The sequence below is a fragment of the Leptodactylus fuscus genome, chromosome 6 (assembly GCF_031893055.1).
Source record: "Leptodactylus fuscus isolate aLepFus1 chromosome 6, aLepFus1.hap2, whole genome shotgun sequence".
NCBI lineage: Eukaryota > Metazoa > Chordata > Amphibia > Anura > Leptodactylidae > Leptodactylus > Leptodactylus fuscus.
This window is the reverse complement of record NC_134270.1, coordinates 19737190-19754302: the sequence shown is the minus strand read 5'-3', so window position 1 is coordinate 19754302 and position 17113 is coordinate 19737190. Positions and strand designations below refer to the sequence as shown.

Genomic DNA, 17113 nt, shown 5'->3' with positions numbered 1-17113 from the left:
GTAGTAGTAACCGGACACGAGGAGACCGGCGGCTGCGTGAGTGTGCTGCAAGACACCGTGAGGACCTGCTGACGTCACAAGGTCACATGACCGGAGAGGCGTGTCTTTAATTGTAAGCAGGACCTTCCACTGTATCCTGTGTAGTGGAGCGACATGGAGAGTTGCTGCCAGGTGCAGGGTGTAGTGAGGGGGAAGATACAGGAGGTGGCCTGCAGGGGGTAGTGTAGAGGGGGAGAGATGTGGGGTGCAGGGTGGAGTGTGGGGGAGAGATGATGGGTGCATGGTGTTCTGTGGGAGGAGAGATGTGGGGCGCAGAGTGAAGTGTGGGGGGAAAGATGCAGGGTGTACTGAGGGGGGTGGATGTGGGGTACATGATTGACTGTGGGGGAGAGTTGTGGGGTGCCTGGTGAATTGGGGGGATTTAGAGCTGTGTTACTTTAGGGGATGCCAAGCTATGGTTGATGCTTGGTGGATTTAGGGTAAGTTCACACAGGTTTTTTTGGTCAGGATTTTGAGGCTGTATCCACCTCAAAAGGTTTATGGGGGATGGTAACAGTGTGGGGGTACACTGGAGGGACATGGGGGATAGTGCGGTGCTTGTTAGTAATGGGGGGTACACTGGAGGGACATGGGGGACAGTGTGGTGCTTGTTAGTAATGGGGGGTACACTGGAGGGACATGGGGGATAGTGCGGTGCTTGTTAGTAATGTGGGGTACACTGGAGGGACATGGGGGATAGTGCGGTGCTTGTTAGTAATGTGGGGTACACTGGAGGGACATGGGGGATAGTGCGGTGCTTGTTAGTAATGTGGGGTACACTGGAGGGATATGAGGGATAGTGCGGTGCTTGTTAGTAATGTGGGGTACACTGGAGGGACATGGGGGATAGTGCGGTGCTTGTTAGTAATGTGGGGTACACTGGAGGGACATGGGGGATAGTGCGGTGCTTGTTAGTAATGTGGGGTACACTGGAGGGATATGAGGGATAGTGCGGTGCTTGTTAGTAATGTGGGGTACACTGGAGGGACATGGGGGATAGTGCGGTGCTTGTTAGTAATGTGGGGTACACTGGAGGGACATGGGGGATAGTGCGGTGCTTTTTAGTAATGTGGGGTACACTGGAGGGACACGGAGGATAGTGCGGTGCTTGTTAGTAATGTGGGGTACACTGGAGGGACATGGGGGATAGTGTGGTGCTTGTTAGTAATGTGGGGTACACTGGAGGGACATGGAGGACAGTGTAGTGCTTGTTAGTAATGTGGGGTACACTGGAGGGACATGGGGGATAGTGCGGTGCTTGTTAGTAATGTGGGGTACACTGGAGGGACATGGAGGACAGTGCGGTGCTTGTTAGTAATGTGGGGTACACTGGAGGGACATGGGGGATAGGATGATTGTTAGTAATGTGGGGTACACTGGAGGGACATGGGGGATAGTGTGGTGCTTGTTAGTAATGTGGGGTACACTGGAGGGACATGGAGGACAGTGTAGTGCTTGTTAGTAATGTGGGGTACACTGGAGGGACATGGGGGATAGTGCGGTGCTTGTTAGTAATGTGGGGTACACTGGAGGGACATGGAGGACAGTGTGGTGCTTGTTAGTAATGTGGGGTACACTGGAGGGACATGGGGGATAGTGCGGTGCTTGTTAGTAATGTGGGGTACACTGGAGGGACATGGGGGATAGTGCGGTGCTTGTTAGTAATGTGGGGATACACCGGAGGGACATGGAGGATAGTGTGGTGCTTGTTAGTAATGTGGGGTACACTGGAGGGACATGGGGGATAGTGCGGTGCTTGTTAGTAATGTGGGGTACACTGGAGGGACATGGGGGATAGTGCGGTGCTTGTTAGTAATGTGGGGTACACTGGAGGGACATGGGGGATAGGATGATTGTTAGTAATGTGGGGTACACTGGAGGGACATGGGGGATAGTGCGGTGCTTGTTAGTAATGTGGGGTACACTGGAGGGACATGGGGGATAGTGCGGTGCTTGTTAGTAATGTGGGGTACACTGGAGGGACATGGGGGATAGTGCGGTGCTTGTTAGTAATGTGGGGTACACTGGAGGGACATGGGGGATAGTGCGGTGCTTGTTAGTAATGTGGGGTACACTGGAGGGACATGGGGGATAGGATGATTGTTAGTAATGTGGGGGGATACTGGAGGGACATGGGGGATAGTGGGGTGCTTGTTAGTAATGTGGGGTACACTGGAGGGACATGGGGGGGATAGTGAGGTGCTTGTTAGTAATGTGGGGTACACTGGAGGGGCATGGGGGATAGTGGGATATACCTGGATGTAGTTATAGCTGCACTCATTAGTATCAGGTCTCCATTATAAAATACTGTGAAGACACAGTGGCTATGATGTCCGCCATCTTTAAAGGTCCGGCATGTACTATTACGGATGTCGGGAAGGGGTACAATTATTGAAAGGGATCCTATCACTCAAACGCATTTTTTTATGACTAACACTTCGGAATAGCCTTAAAGGGATCCTATCATTTAAACCCCTTTTTTTTTCTAAATTAGGAATGATTTGGAGCTCACCGTGAATAGTCCCAGGTCCTTAGTGGGGTGCACGATCAGTTTGTGGACCAGCAAACAAGTATATATCACAGAAGAGGATAAGATTCTTCTCCTCTTCTCTAATATATACTTTTTTTTTTTCTAGCTGACACGTTGGAATAGCCTTAAGAAAGGCTATTCATCTCCTACCTTTATCCGTCGTCTCCGGCTTGCCATTCGGTAGATATAAGATATACCGGTTTTTACCAGTATGAAAGTGAGTTCTTTCGCAGCAGCGCTCAGACAGTACTGGGGGCGTCCCCAATGCTGCCAGAGAACTCTCTCCAGCGATGCCTCCATCTTCAACAGCACCTTCCTCTTCTGCATCTTCTCTGGGGTCACATTCCGGCGCCTGCGCAGTCTGCTCTGCCATCAGGACGCAGGCAAGAGCCGAGTGCACAGGCCGGCCGGCGGCTATTTTTTTGGAGGCTGCTACGCATGCATACGCAGTAGGCTCCTGTTCTCCATACAACTACAGGAGTGTACTGTGCATGCGCGCGTAGCGGCCTCCAAAATAATGGCCGCCGGCCAGCCTGTGCACTCGGCTCTTGCCTGCGTCCCAATGGCAGAGCAGACTGCTCAGGCGCCGGAGTGTGACCCCAGCTGGAAGAAGACGTAGAAGAGGTCGTTGCTGTTGAAGATGGAGGCGTCGCTGGAGAGAGTTCTCTGGCAGCATTGGGGACGCCCCCAGTGCTGTGAAAGAACTCATTTGCATACCAGTAAAAACCTGGTAGTTCTACTGAACTGCGAGCCGGAGACGACGGATAAAGGTAGGAGACGAATAGCCTTTCTTAAGGCTATTCCGATGTGTCAAATAGAAAAAAAAGTGTTTAAATGATAGGATCCCTTTAACAAAGGCTATTCGTCTCCTACGTTTCGTTGTCTTCTCCACGCCGCCATTCGCCTGAAATCCTGGTTTTTGTCGGTATGCAAATGAGTTCTCTTGCAGCACTGGGGGCGGCCCTAATGCTGCGAGAGAACATGAGCAGGCACAGTAAGAACTCCATAGAACTACAGGAGTGTACTGCGCCTGCTCGCATAAGCGGCCACAAAAAAATGGCCAAGGCCCGCTGGCAAAGCCGACTTGCACATGCGTTGAATTTTGACCCACCGCGCACCGGAAGAAGAAGATGAAGAGGCCGTTGCTGACGAAGATGGAGGTGATGCTGGAGAGAGTTCTCTCGCAGCATTAGGGCCGCCCCCAGTGCTGCAAGAGAACTCATTTACATACAGACAAAAAACGGATTTCAGGCGAATGGCGGCGCAGAGAAGACAACGAAAGGTAGGAGAAAAATAGCTTTTCTTAAGGCTATGCTGATGTGTTACTCATAAAAAAAATGCATTTGAATGATAGGATCCCTTTAAAAAGTGACCTCTGAGTTTGTTCATGTTTTGTTGTTTTTACTTTATGTTTTGTTTTTTTTTTTGCCCCCAAAAATAAAATTGAATAAAAATAAGTGTAAATAGTGTTTTCTGAGTGTCATAAGTTTAACCCCTTAAGGACCAGGCCATTTTTTGGTTTCGCATTTTCGTTTTTCCCTCCTCACATTTCAAGAGCCATAACTTTTTCATTTTTCAGTTCACAGAGTCACATGATGGCTTATTGTTTGCGGGACAAATTGTACTTTGTAATGGCACCATTCAAAATGCTGTGCAATGTACTGGGAAGCTGGAAAAAAATTCAGAATGAGGCGCAATTGGAGAAAAAATGCATTTGCGCCATTTTCTTATGGGTTTAATTTTTACAGCGTTCACTGTTTGGTACAAATGACATGTTACCTGTGTTTTACGTGTCAGTACGAACGCGGTGATACCAAATTTATATAGTATTTGAAAATTTTTGATACTTTTAAAAAAAATGATAAACTTTGCAAAATAGAAAAAAAAATTTGTGTCATCATGTTCTAACACCTGTAACTTTTTCATATTTCCATGTATGGAGCTGGTTGTGGTGTCTTTTTATGCGGGACAAGATGACGTTTCTATTGATACCATTTGGGGAAAGATCCGATGGTTTGATCACTTTTTATTCAATTTTTTATAGGAGGCAAAGTGTTGAAAAAAACGCTTTTTGGCTGTTTTTATTTTTTTTGCCGCTACGCCGTTCGCAGTACGGGATAAATGTTTTAATATTCTAATAGTTCAGGCATTTTGGAGCGCGGGGATACCTAATATGTTTATGTTTAATGTTCTTTAATTACTTTTATAGCTGATCTAGGGAAAGGGGGGTGATTTGAACTTTTATATTTTTTTTATTTTTTTAATACTTTTAAAAACTTTTTTTTTTTCTTCTGTTACATTTATGATCAGACCCCTTAGGTACCTTGAAACCTAGGGAGTCTGATCGCTCATACTATTCACTGCAATACTACAGTATTGCAGTGAATAGGAAAATCGCAGCACTTCTATTAGATGCTGCCTCTGGCATCGTCTAATAGATCTAGTGCAGAGACAAGCCTGGAAGCCTTCAATAGGCTTCCAGCTGTCATAGCAACCGATCACCGCCCTCATGTGACGTTCAGGAGGGCGGCGATCGACAAAACATGTCGGCGCCCATGCCGCCGGCGCCGTTTACACACTGCGGTCACGTTTGACCACAGTGTGTAAAGGGTTAACAGCAGCGATCAGCTCGGGCACCGACCGCTGCTGTTAGTGGCAGGTCCTGGCTGTATTATACAGCCGGCATCTGCCGTGTATGGAGCGAGCTCAGCGTGTGAGCTCGCTCCATACATCCCCATGCGACCCATGACGTACAGTTACGTCAAGGGTCGCTAAGGGGTTAATAGTAAGAAATCCACCAATTAGCCATAACTTACCCCACCACCACCTCTTGTGTCACCAAAACGAATCTGACCCATCAAGGCACAAGAAGATCTCTGCATACAGTAGTGGAAGACCTAGAACATGATGGAGTAAGGTTACGTTCACACTACTGTTATACATGTCCGTTACTGTCATAGGATGAGAGCAACAGACATAGATGGAGCCTCCTCCTCCTCCTGCGTCTGTTCCCATTGACTAGAATGTTACAAAAAAAAACCATTAAGGACGCCGTCTTCTGTCTCCCTTTTCTGTCTCTTGTGTTTCTTCCGTTATTTTTGTAAAGGAAGGAAAATGTCCGGTGCGGCCAACTTATTCTACAGTCAGAAAACTAAACCTAAATGATGGAAGACGAGAGATGGAGGGGAGACGGAGGACGGGCGGGAGACGGAGGACGGGCGGGAGACGGAGGACAGGCGGGAGACGGACAGGAGATGGAGGATGGACGGGAGACGGAGGACGGGTGGGAGACAGTGTCCTTCATGTTGTTTACATTAGTGTTAATGGGAATGGTCACTGACTGTCTCTGTCAATTTCTCTGCTGCAGTTAACCCCTTCCCGCCGATGGCATTTTTTGATTTTCGTTTTTGACTCCCCTCCTTCAAAACCCCATAACTTTTTTATTTCTCCGCTCCCAGAGCCATATGAGGTCTTTATTTTTGCGGGACAAATTTTTCTTCATGATGCCACCATTAAAGAGGACCTTTCACCACTTTTGGGCACATGCAGTGTTATATACTGCCAGAAAGCCGACAGTGCGCTGAGTTCAGCGTACCGTCGGCTTTCCCGATCTGTGCCTGGTGTACAGAGCTTACGGTGCCGGTACCGTAGTGCTCTATGGTCAGAAGGGCGTTTCTGACCATTAGCCAGAGACGTCCTTCTGCCTCGCGGCGCCTATCGCACTGTGCTGTGGAGCGGGGAGGAACGCCCCCTCCCTCTGCTCACACAGCTCGTCCATAGACGAGCATTATCAGGAGAGGGAGGGGGCGTTCCTGCCCGCTCCACAGCACAGCGCGATTGGCGCCGCGAGGCAGAAGGACGTCTCTGGCTAATGGTCAGAAACGCCCTTCTGACCATAGAGCACTACGGTACCGGCACCGTAAGCTCTGTACACCAGGCACAGATCGGGAAAGCCGACGGTACGCTGAACTCAGCGCACTGTCGGCTTTCTGGCAGTATATAACACTGCATGTGCCCAAAAGTGGTGAAAGGTCCTCTTTAATTATTCTATATAATGTACTGGGAAGCAGGAAAAAAATTCAGAATGGGGTGGATTTGAAGAAAAAATGCATTTCTGCGACTTTCTTACGAGCTTTGGTTTTACGGCGTTCACTGTGCAGCCAAAATGACCTGTCCCCTATATTCTGTGTTTCGGTACGGTTCCAGGGATACCAAATTTATATGGTTTTATTTACATTTTGACCCCTAAAAAAAATTCCAAAACTGTGTTAAAAAAATTTTTTTCTAAAAGTCGCCATATTCCGACGGCCGTAACTTTATTATACGTGAGTGTACGGGGATGTATAGGGCGTCTTTTTTTGCGGGGTCGGGTGTACTTTTTAGTTCTACCATTTTCGGGAAATGTTATTGGTTTGATCACTTTTTATTCAAATTTTTATCAGAATCAAAACAGTGAAAAAACGGCGGTTTGGCACTTTCGACTATTTTTCCCACTATGGCGTTTACCGAACAGGAAAAATATTTTTATAGATTTGTAGAGCGGGCGATTTTGGATGCGGGGATACCTAATATGTATGTGTTTCACAGTTTTTAACTACTTTTATATGTGTTCTAGGGAAAGGGGGGTGATTTGAACTTTTAATTCTTTTTATATTTTTTTTATATTTTTTTAACTTTTTTTTTAATTTTTTTTTTGCATTTATTAGACCCCCTAGGGGTGTTGAACCCCAGGGGGTCTGATCACTAATGCAATGCATTACAATGCTAATGCATTGCAAAAAAGCATCCTTTCTTTTGCAGGCTGCATAGACCAGACTGCAAAAGAGAGGATTTGCAGACAAGCCTGGGAGCCTGTACAAGGCTCCCGGCTGTCATGGCAATGGGACGTCAGTCTTGGAGCATGCTCCAGGAGCCGGCGATCCCGGCCAAAATGGCGGCGCCCATGCGCCGCCGGGAAAATGGCGCCTCTGGCGCCTTTGATCGCAGCGCCGGAGGGGTTAATGCCTCCGATTGGTCCGGGGACCAATCGGAGGCATTAAAGCCGGTTGTCTACTGCTTAAAGCAGTAGACACATGGCGGCCGCCCGGCTCCTGGGCGGCCGCCATAGTTACAGACCCGACATGCGCCGTACTATTACGGCGCATGTCGGGAAGGGGTTAATGTTCGTTGCTGTCGGCCATCAATGGACATTAGCCAGGGTAGCCTGAACCCCCCCTAGCGCTGCTATTACACAGGTGTGTTTTTGATCAGAGTAGAAACAGCAGCACATGCGCTAATGTGAATAAAGACCACATGTGTTATGGCATCCTAAGGCCGGCTTCACATGGACACATTTGGTTGTCAGCAGTTGTTTATGATGTTAGGAGTCTCTGCTTCCTCGCAGCTTCAGCGTCCCATAGTGTAATGTCTGTGTGAAGCCGGCCTAAGGGTTACTAATATGAGAGGTGCCTGCAGGCAGTAATTAAGTAACTCCACTATGGAGATCCTTAAGGCTGAGGCCGCACGTTGCGGAAACACAGCTTTTTTTGAGGCAAAGCCAAGAATGGCTACAAGAGGAATGGGGAATATATAGGAAGTTGTTATACTTCTACCTTTTGCACAATCCACTCCTGGCTTTGGCTCAAAATACTGCAGCAAATAAAGCTGCGTTTCCGCAACGTGGGGCCTTAGCCTAAAGAAGTATTCTAGGAATATGCTGTAGAGCTCCACTTCTACTCAGGTAGAATCTGTACGTCACACGGCCATGCTGTAATTCAATCTAATTGAAATGAATGGGGATGAGCTGTAATACTCAGCACGGCCTCTGTACAGTGTATGGCGCTGTGTTTGGTAAGTAGAGAAGAGACCGCAGCAATCAATATCATAGTCCCAATAATTCCTTTAATTAATACCTTCATGTAACTCTAGGCTGAGGCCACACAAAATAGGACTGATCTAAGGGCGGCTCCACACTTGCGCCCGGTCTCTGCTTTGTGACAAAAAGTCCCACATGTCCGACTTAGTGTCCAGTTAAAAAAAACAAAAAACGGTTTAGCCACGCAGACCAGAAGACGCACACGGGCGGACACTTTGCAAACCCATTCACATGAAAAGTGACTGCCAGTTTTCGTCTCCTGTCCAGTTTCTCAGGCAGAGGACGGAAACCTGCAAAGCGGAGACCGGACGCAGGTGTGAACCCGCCCTAACATACATTCAGCACAGTTTACTATACAAAACCTTGTAAGTATATTATACATAGAAATGGTCCTTACGGAGTATAGTAAATAGCCAGTTCAGTGTGAGATGGCTAAATACTATCACTGGTGAGGACCTGGCTGTATACATATATATATATATATATATATATATATATATATATATACTATCACTGGTCCCTCTGGAGTACGGTATTTGGCCAATTCACTGTGAGCTGGCTAAATACTATCTCAGTTAAGGACCCGACCACTAGGGGGCAATAAGATCCTTACCAGTAATGGGAAATAGACAACTCACACTGAGCCGGCTAAATACTAGACCAGGTCCCTATGGTGTGTAGTATTTAGTCACAACCCTTAGGTTAATGGATTACGTGGACAAGAAGGAGAAAGTTATTTCCTGAAAGTTCACCCAATGACGCTGTAGTTTAGCCTGGATGGGAGGGGGATGATATCACTTCCTGGGTATAGAACAGATTTTGGAAGGGTTTTTTCAGAGTATGTAAAAATTTAGCCAGAGGGAGGAAAAGGTGTAAAGCAGGGGTGTCCAAAATGTCGATCACGATCTGGGGTCTTTTCAGACCCCCGAGTATAATAATCAGAGCCCCAGGGGAGGTGAGGGAACATAATAAACAGTGTTACTCACCTCTCCAGGATCTGATGTCAATCTGACAATGCCCCGCCCACAGGCCCCGCCCACAGGAAGTGGTTAGTAGATCTTTTGACTTGGTCATTTTATAAGTAGCTCACATGCTGACAAAGTGTGCGTCCCCCTGGTGTAAAGTAACAAGAGATCTTATACTGACCTGTTATGTTCTAGAGACACAGCTCTGGTCTTCGCATCACTGCAGCCATGATAACAATGACCATCAGCCACCAACGCTGAAGCCATGACCATTATAAGATGAGAAGATTGGGAACCTGTTATCAGCTTCGACAAACCCTAAACGACCATACCTGCCATACAAGACCTCAATGTCAGTGCTTGGTATGATCAGCCTGTTCTGGACCTTCATCAACCGCATGATGTTTGGGATCTTTAACAACGAAACTGACCCTCCAGTTGGGCAGTCTAGATACTAATGCTGGCGGTGGGATCAGATTTCCATTAGTGCACCTTTAAAGATGGCGTCCACACCCCTCCTATAGCACATTTTGATTTCTCCTGTGTCACTACTGGCCGCACCTGGACCTTCTCCTGTGTCACTACTGGCCGCACCTGGACCTTCTCCTGTGTCACTACTGGCCGCACCTGGACCTTCTCCTGTGTCACTACTGGCCGCACCTGGACCTTCTCCTGTGTCACTACTGGCCTCACCTGGACCTTCTCCTGTGTCACTACCGGCCTCACCTGGACCTTCTGTGTCACTACTGGCCGCACCTGGACCTTCTCCTGTGTCACTACTGGCCGCACCTGGACCTTCTCCTGTGTCACTACCGGCCTCACCTGGACCTTCTCCTGTGTCACTACCGGCCTCACCTGGACCTTCTCCTGTGTCACTACCGGCCTCACCTGGACCTTCTCCTGTGTCACTACCGGCCTCACCTGGACCTTCTCCTGTGTCACTACCGGCCTCACCTGGACCTTCTCCTGTGTCACTACCGGCCTCACCTGGACCTTCTCCTGTGTCACTACCGGCCTCACCTGGACCTTCTCCTGTGTCACTACTGGCCTCACCTGGACCTTCTCCTGTGTCACTACTGGCCTCACGTGGACCTTCTCCTGTGTCACTACTGGCCTCACCTGGACCTTCTCCTGGATGTTCTTCTTGTGTTTGCTGCCAGTAGTCTCCATCTTGTGGCCGGTTCACACTACTTTCTAGATCTCTCACTAGCAGTTCTGCTGAGTCCAGTCTCTCTCTAGGATATCCTTCTGAAATATCCGAGTAGTGTGAAGATGACGAAGGTGGAGGAGATCCAAGATGGTGGCTCCTCGTTCATGACATGGTGGCTCTGGCCATGGGTGAGCTCAGAAATGAAAAGATGCACTTGGGTGATGGTAGCGGGTTCTCCTTGTGTACTCCCTGCTGTGAGTCTCCTACGTATTGCTGCTTCAGAGTACCCTTGACGGTCAGTGTGAAAGAGACTCAAGCGGAAGTTGAACAGTATACACCCAGGGCACTCTACATACAGGCCCGAAGGCCAAAGGGTAGGTGCTCTCACCTCTCTGGAGAACCTCTGTGGGGGCCTCCTGGGTGAGATCAGTGGCCTGTCACGTGGGGGGTGTCTAGGTTATGACACTCCCCCCCCCCCCCCAGCTGTATTCTAGATTTTGGTTACAGCTCCCTCTACTGGCCACAGTAAGTACACAGCACTTACATTGTATGACGGGCCCTGCATACACTGTGGATGGCGCAGTGTTACATTGCTATATGTGGACACAGGGCCGGCTCCAGGTTTTTATGGGCCCTTGGGCGACAGAGCCTCAGTGGGCCCCCTTGTGGAGGAGGCGGGGGAGTCAGGACACTGCACGTCGCAGATGAAGTGAATGATGTCACGCAGGAGTGTGGCGTCACCAACGCCATACCTCCCAACTTTTGAAGAGTGGAAAGAGGGATAAAATGAGAGCAGAGCATGCCGCAGCAAATTTAGCTCTGCCCACTTTTATGTTGACTCCGCCCATTCTCATTCATTTTTCGTGTGCTCTCACACAGTATAATCCTCCTACAGTCACCCGTAAATTATATGTCCCCCCTCCATCTCTCCCCCAGTTTCATATACACCCTTCCTCTGCCCCAGTTTCATGCCCCCCCTCCATCTCTGTCCCCAGTTTCATCACGTTCTCCCCCTTCATCTGCCCACAGTTTCATGTCCCCCCGTCTCTGCCCCAGTGTCATGCCGTTCCCCCCCCTTCATTTGCCCCAGCATCATGCCATTCTCCCCCCCCATCTGCCCCAGTGTCATGCCGTCGTCCCCCCTTCATCTGCCCCAGTGTCATGCCATTCCCCCCCTCCCCTTCATTTGCCCCCCAGTTTCATGGGCCCCCTTCATTATGTTCCACCTTACTGTTTAACACAAAAACCAAACAAATACTTATACTCACCTTCCATCGCTCCCCCGCCACTTTCTCTGCTCTCATGCCATACACATAGTTGTAGGTGCGATGTGACGTCATCATATGCGCCTACACACGCCAAAGCTGGGCCGCAGCATTAAAGCAGGAGCTGAGCTGTCACAGCTCCTGCTTTAACTGCTTATGTATTCAGCTCATCGGCGTCCGTCGGACGCCGATGAGCTGAAATCGGGACAGGCAAGTGCTGGGGCGGTCAAGTGCCGGGGGGGCCCCAGAGGCTCTCTGGGCCCCGGCACTTGCCCGACTACACCGTGCGCTGACGCCGGCCCTGTGTGGACATATCCTGTAATGTCCCTCTAGCCCTGATGTAGCAGTTTCGGGTTGTCCTTATTGGTGACTGGTTCACTTTAAATGAGAACAATTCAAGACAAGGAACGACTTAAACTACAATACAATGTAAGGCCTTATTCACACGTCCGCTTTTCACATACATGTAACGTCTGCATTTGTCACAGGCAGCATACTTCATACACATGCATTGCAACGTCTTCATTCTACTATTCACACACGGCATTGCTTCTAATGGCGGCATGTAGACAGACGTCTGTTATTTTTCCACAGACAAATGCAGACCAATAATAAATTATAGGAAATCCTCGTAAAGAATGGATTCATTTTTCATGGACGTGAATAAACGGATGAACCACGGAGAGCGCGTAACCCTAAAGGAAGCAGAGGCGTGTGCTGGACGTGATGGTCACGGATATCACATGTCTGCACAATGTGTACGTGTGAATACGGCTTTACTGGCCTAGTAAAAATCAGCAACTCACAACTATTAAAACTGCATGAGGTTGTAAAGTAAAGAAAGCGCCGTGTAAACACAGCCTGAGGGAGAAAGCAGTACAGGAATGAGGTTGTGCTGCTATACGAGATCTGGTGCGGGCGGTAACCTTCGGAATGGACATGGCCATGATGTATCACTAGCACGGGAACACCCAGAAGAGTCAGGGTTAATTCCAGAAGAAGGCTGCACATTGCTTATAGGGGTTCTCCAGTTTCCAAAAAGTAATAAAATCCTCACTGTTCCCTTGAGCACCCTCTGCTTGGAATTATTTTACTTGCCGCTCCTTGTATGACTGTTATTTACATGCAGTGAATCTATAGACAAACTACATTTCCCATGATGCATCTGCCTGCTATTACTCTCTGTGTCCCCCTTACCTTCTCCACTCTCCCCTGGAATAAAATCACAGGTAATAAATCGCTCCTTCATCCAAGATCATATGCTCCTGTCATGTTTCATTTGCTGGCACAACTGCACACGGGGAGGGGTAGTGATCTTGCAAACGAAACGTCACAGCTGAGGTGAATGACCGGAAAATAAATGAGGTGAACGGTGCCAAACTTAAACAGGATATATTAGGAAGTGTTTTATAGTGATGCATCCTGTTCTTTGGCCCATATTTTTTTTAAAAACTGGAGAACCCCTTTAACTCTTTATGTACACAGGGGCTTTTTCATATCTTCCCTCGCCACCTGCAAATATTCTTGGCGGGATGTTGATATGTGAGGGTTTATACTTTGCACAATAAGTTGCACTTTATGGTACTTATAATATGTGGATTAGGTTTTATCAATGTTTACAGGGGTCCATGTGAATTTTTTTTTATTTTTTTTATTTTTTTTTTTTTGGGGGGGGGGGGGTTATGACATGGCAGCTTTTTCCAGCAGCTCATTACGATTGTGGCGATACCAGATTTCGATCGGTTTTATTACTAGCCAGACTGGCTAGTTTTATTGGCTGCCCTGCAGTGAACGGAGGATCATTGTGGAAAGAGCGACTGCGCATGTGTGTCCTCCAAGTCTTAGGCTCCGTTCTCATGGAGTAGCGCTTCAAAACAGATCCCATTGATTTCAATGTATAGCAAGCTTAAGCCAGCACCCATTGAAATCAATCCTCCTGCGTCACCTCCGACGCCTGTGCAGTTGGCTCTGGCAGTGAGACACTAGTAGAGCCGACTGCGCATGCCGGTCGGCGGCTATTTTTGGGAGGCCGCTCTTGCTCTTGTAGTTCAATGCAGGAGCGGCCTCCCAAAAATGGCCACCGGCCGGCATTCGCACTCAGCTCTGCTGGTGTCTCATTGGCAGAGCCAACTGCGAAGGCGTCGGAGGTGACGCAGGAGGAAGACGACAGAGAAGAGGAGGATCCAGCCGAAGATAGAGGCGTCGCTGGAGCGTGTTCTCAAGCAGCACTGGGGACACCCCCATCGCATTTTCAGCGCTGGGGCCCGCCCCCATCGCTGTGAGAGAACTAATTTGCATACCGATAAAAACTGGTATTTCTAAGGAACAGCTCGGTGGAGATCACATCTAAAGGTAAGAGACGAATAACCTTTCTAAAGGCAATTTTGGTTTTTACGCTAGGTCGCACTAGTGTTCGGGTTTCCATTCTTTGAGTCCGTTTGGGGAAACCTAATAGAAACCCAATATGCTTAAAAAGCAGCTCCCCACCTAAACCATGGACCCCATAGACTATTATGGGGTCCACCAAGTTTCCACCCAAAAGTGTAAAGAAAAAAAGTCCTTTTCTCTCTGCATTTTTCAAGCTGAATGGGGAATGGAACGTAGGCCGAGCACTAGTGTGAACCTAACCTAACCTTACTCGGCTTTTGTACAGTCCTGGGTCAGCATGATATTCCACATCCATCCAATCCTTAGGTAGAAGCCCCTGAGTAGATGTCACTCTCATTTGTATAAATTTACACAGTATGAAAGATGCAATAATAAGCTAAAAAGTGCAAAAACAAACAATATCAAATAGTAGAAAACGCGTCGTGTAATCAATGTAAGAGGAAGCAACATTATACCAGGAGGAGAACAGAAGTATAAACCACAACGGTGTCCGGACATAGACTCTGCACTGGATTCTATTATCATGTATTCCAATACACAATAAAATGAAAGAGAATAAGAATTATTGGAATGTTATTGAGTTGTAATCTCCCCACAGATAACAAGCAACATGGAGGGGCTCGGAGAAGGTGGCAGTGAAGGTGTGGAGGTGTCTGATGGGCTCACATAGCTCATAGAAGTACAGTCGCCCGGCCTCATAATCCAGGGACATCCTGAAGCTATCTGACTCGGGGATATGAGGTAAGTAGACCCTACAGCTATCGTGTATCACTGAGCATTGGTAATTAGACATCCCCAAGCACCAGGACTTCTTATTAAATCCAAGACATGAAGCTGCTCCATCCCGGTCTATACTGGGGTAACACATTCCTACACTCCAGGCCCCCGACTTACCTACTTTCCATTCCCAGTAATGCTTTCCTGATGAGAATGTCCTGGTGCTCAGGATCTGGGGATACGTCTGAAACCGCTCGGGTGTTACTGACCGATTGAAGCTGTTATGATTCCACTGAATACCTTTATAGTCAGATATATATGATATTTGATTATGAAAAGTGTTCCCATCAAGTCTTATACCCGAATCCTTCCCCTCATCTCCACCGACCTTCACACCAGATACAATGTCGGCTAAACCTGTTTGTAATGTCACCGATATCAGCCCCTCATCCAGTCCACCGATATTTTGGACCTTCTCATTGTACGCTTGTCTCTCCTCATTTTCTACGTTCTCTGAATCACAAAAGTCTTCTCTTCCTGATTCCTGTTCTTTTAAGACAGTTAATGGATCGGAGGTGTTGCAGAGCTCCTCGATGTGAGACATCTTCTGGGACAACTCGTTCTTCTTTAGTTCCAGTTGTTGGATCAGATTAGAAACAGAGACTGACAATTCCTGTTCTTGGTTTGAAATGACGCTGAGGACCTTCTTCTCTAAGTCGTCTAACTTTCTCCTGATGTCTCCAAACAGAGCGGTGACTGTCTCCGTCACTCCACTTGCTCTCTCTTGCGTGGTTCTCCTACGTTCCTCTAGACTTTGGACTCTTTCCTCAGTCTCCGCTCTCTGTGACAACATCTTTGCCATGATAGTTTTTAGTTTGTCTTTTTTCTTGGTGGAGGCTTCTACCAGCGGCTCCACCTTATGTCCTGTATGTTCCCCAGCCAGGCAGCAGGTAACGCAGATACATAAGGCATCCTGGGTGCAGTAGTACTCCAGGATCTTCTTGTGGATGGAGCATTTTCTGCTCTGTAGGGAATTGCTGGGCTCAGATAAGACGTGTTCTGGGGACTTGCTGTGGACTCTCAGATGTTCCTCACACAGAGAAGCTTCACAATGAAGACAAGATTTAATGGCGGCTACAGTAGAGTGGACACAATAGGCACAGAATATCCCCGCCACCTTCTCTCCGGGCAGGGAGGACACACATCTCTCTATAATGTTACGGAGCGTTATATTCCTGGGCAGGTTGGAGCGGTCCTGGAATTCTTCTCTGCAGTCAGGACAGCTGTAAGTGCCAACCACCTCCTGTGTGTCCAGGACACGGTCAATGCACTCCCGGCAGAATATGTGACCTTTGGTCAGTGGAATATGTGGAACGATAGGAGTAGTTTTATCTAGAAACAGGGCAGGGAATGATATCACTGGGTGTGGAGCAGTACAAGTCGGTGATTTATGGACAACCTGTTCTCCTGTATTGTTCCACGCGTTTCACAGTCGGATTGTTCTCCTCCTCATGTAACCAAAGTCTATTCATCTTATAATTCAGTGTTTTGCAACTTTTCATGTAAAGTTTTGCTAATTTTTCAGTGTATGTATATTCTTTGCTTCCCGAGAATCTTATAACCTATCATCATCTTATAAGATAGATTTCATCCAGATGGGTCCACCTTGGCACTACTAGTATGCTATAGCTGGTGATATAATATTACTAGCTGGACACAGTCACTTTATATGTGCTGTAGTGAGTGTTATGGGGGCAGAAAAGGTTTATCCAAAAGTTTTTGAAAAATTTGTAACAAACCCATCGCCCATTTCTACTTCTTACCTCTTTAGCAGAATGTCTTCTGTAACCATCAAGATTTATTCCTCCATGTGAAGGAGCTTTGCTCGAGCTGTCACATATCTCCACCTGCTTCTGCCCACCATGGATAAGTAAGACACTTGGATCATCACCAGTGGCATAACTAAGAATGGTGGGGCCCCGTGGCGAACTTTTGACATGGGGCCCCCTTCCCCCCGACAATCTTGACCGAGCCCCTCCTACTCATTCCTGTGCGCTCTATTATGTCCCATAGTGGTCCCTGCACACAGTATTATCCCCCATAGTGGCCCCTGCACACAGTATTATGCCCCATAGTGGCCCCTGCACACAGTATTATGCCCCATAGTGGCCCCTGCACACAGTATTATGCCCCATAGTGGCCCCT

General features: G+C 47.9%; 1 protein-coding gene across 1 annotated transcript; it reads right to left on the bottom strand.

Annotated features, from left to right (window-relative positions):
- Positions 1 to 14753: 14753 nt before the first annotated feature.
- Positions 14754 to 16711, bottom strand: LOC142209941 (E3 ubiquitin/ISG15 ligase TRIM25-like). Its single transcript, XM_075278974.1, has 2 exons — positions 16708 to 16711; positions 14754 to 16300 (listed from the first exon to the last, which is right to left on the bottom strand). The coding sequence occupies exons 1-2, from the start codon at positions 16709 to 16711 to the stop codon at positions 14754 to 14756; spliced, it is 1551 nt and encodes a 516-aa protein (XP_075135075.1).
- Positions 16712 to 17113: the final 402 nt, after the last annotated feature.